Here is a 2005-nt window from a genome sequence, read left to right on the forward strand (position 1 = left end):
ACACACACACACACACACACACACACACACACACACACACACACACACACACACACACACACACATGTTTGGTGTCTGCTGCTCAGACAGTGCTTTCAGGGCATCACGTGTCACAGTGTACCCTCTCCTGTCCCCTTCTCTTTTCTCCTCCTTCACTTTGACGTTCTTCCTTATCTCGTGCTTTCCTCCTCTTGCTCTGTGTCACTCCGTCACGCTCCACCTCTTCACTCCTTCCCTCCGTCTGTCGGCCCACCCACTGAAAAATGGGGGAAATTATCTTGTCTTTCAGCTGCACTTTTCTCTTCCATCCATCCTAACCTGTCTCGTCTTCCTGCTCCTGTGTCACGTTGCCTGGCTGTCCTTTCTTTTCTTTTTTCTTTCCCTAAACTCTCCTCAAGCTTTTTGTTTTTCTGTGTTCACCTTTTGTGCCTTGAGCTTTGATCATGTTGCAGTGTGTGTGACACTTCCACAACACAACAGTTCTCAACAGTACTGTATTTATTTAAGCTTCAGTGTGTGTGTGATAAGCTGAGAGTGAGGACTTCTGGGGGAAGAACACTTGTTTTATCCAACCAGCCCATACTTTGAGTTATTTTCCTCTTTAATCTTTAGCTGATGACGCCAAGCTGCAGCAGTGACCCTAAGTCATCATAGCAACAGATGATGTTGACGTCTTTTGTGTTGTTTGCTCTTTGCTTGTGTTAAGATGCACACAGAGAAATTATTGCAGTAAACACGTATTTGACACATCCTGTTCAACACAAACCTTCAGTCTGACCGGTGTGACCTTTTCTTTTTCCAGACTAAAGAGAGACATAATCCTGTCCCTCTTTAGTATTCACAGTGAAACTCATTCAGCTCTGTTTGTCACTCTTTTATTTCACACACGTCCCTGACTGATGCTCTGACGTGATGTTTGCTGTAGAGGCTGCTCTGTGTTTTCTCACTGGGATGCTCAGGTTGTCCTTCTTTTGTTTGCTCAGGATGGACTCATGCTGTCAGGAGAAAAAGCAAAATGGAGCCCACTGAAGGAGGCTCTGCTGAGACTGGAAGGACTGAAAACACAGTCCAGAATCCTTTATTGTTACACGGCCAGAGATTCTGAGCAGCTCACATCTGCTGGAAGATGAAGATTCTTGTCTATTTTGTATTAGATTGAAGTTAAATTGAACAGCAACTAACTAAAAAGTCCAAGTTATTGACTGACTTCAGGTCTGGTTAAAGGGGCAATATCATGTGAAATCAACTTATATGAGTTATATATCATGTAATATAGTTATCCTCTCATCAAAAACATACACAGAGTCTTGCTTTGACTCATTCATGCATGTTTGAGAAATCCTGCAGTGTCCTGAGGCAGGGGAGCAAAAACCACCGGTTGGGACTGGAACCGCCTTTTGGGACCAGCACCTCCTCTGGGCTGTGTCTCCTGTGAGCTTCCTCATCATAGAGCACACACACCCACCCGGCCCCGTGCTGAAGTGGGCGGGACAGAAGCAGAAGGAGGTTCTTAAAGAGACAGAGGCCAATAGCCTACAGTATATGCCACGGACTTCCGATTCTAGCACTTCTGTATTCTTTAGCCCCGCTCGGGTCTTCCGGTTCGCAGTCAACACAGTGTTAGCAAAAGATTTTTTCACCCGACAACGACTCTTAATGATCTCCACAGTACAGAATTAGCATATTACATGTACCAACATTAACACAGGAGACGTACAGGTCCAGCCAAGTGGAAAAAAATCACTCCAAAAGTGGATTAAAACATAAAAACAAAGGAAAGACGTTCGTGTTTATGGTTCCAGAATTTAGCCTTTTTCGCTATTCCTTGGCTGCTTGTTCTGTGAATTTTTCACGTAGAGCTGTGACACTTATATTGTTGGAAAGAGCAGAGTCTAGGCTTTAAATTTATGGGCTACTTTTATGGTTTGGATCGTTTTCCCCGACGTTGGTGAACTGAAAATGCAATGATTATCAGGCGGAGGTTCTGCGGCTCTTGGTACTCGGG

At 44.5% G+C, this 2005-nt stretch overlaps 1 protein-coding gene across 1 annotated transcript in view; it reads left to right on the forward strand.

Annotated features, from left to right (window-relative positions):
• smyd3 (SET and MYND domain containing 3) overlaps nucleotides 1-2005 on the forward strand; it is a 113121-nt gene that overhangs the window by 98951 nt on the left and 12165 nt on the right. Inside the window, exon 9 of the mRNA XM_014017196.1 lies at nucleotides 984-1071. Coding sequence (XP_013872650.1) covers nucleotides 984-1071 — 88 coding nt within the window. The remainder of the gene's footprint in view (nucleotides 1-983; nucleotides 1072-2005) is intronic.

Source organism: Austrofundulus limnaeus, unplaced genomic scaffold, assembly GCF_001266775.1.
Source record: "Austrofundulus limnaeus strain Quisiro unplaced genomic scaffold, Austrofundulus_limnaeus-1.0 Scaffold163, whole genome shotgun sequence".
Classification (NCBI taxonomy): domain Eukaryota; kingdom Metazoa; phylum Chordata; class Actinopteri; order Cyprinodontiformes; family Rivulidae; genus Austrofundulus; species Austrofundulus limnaeus.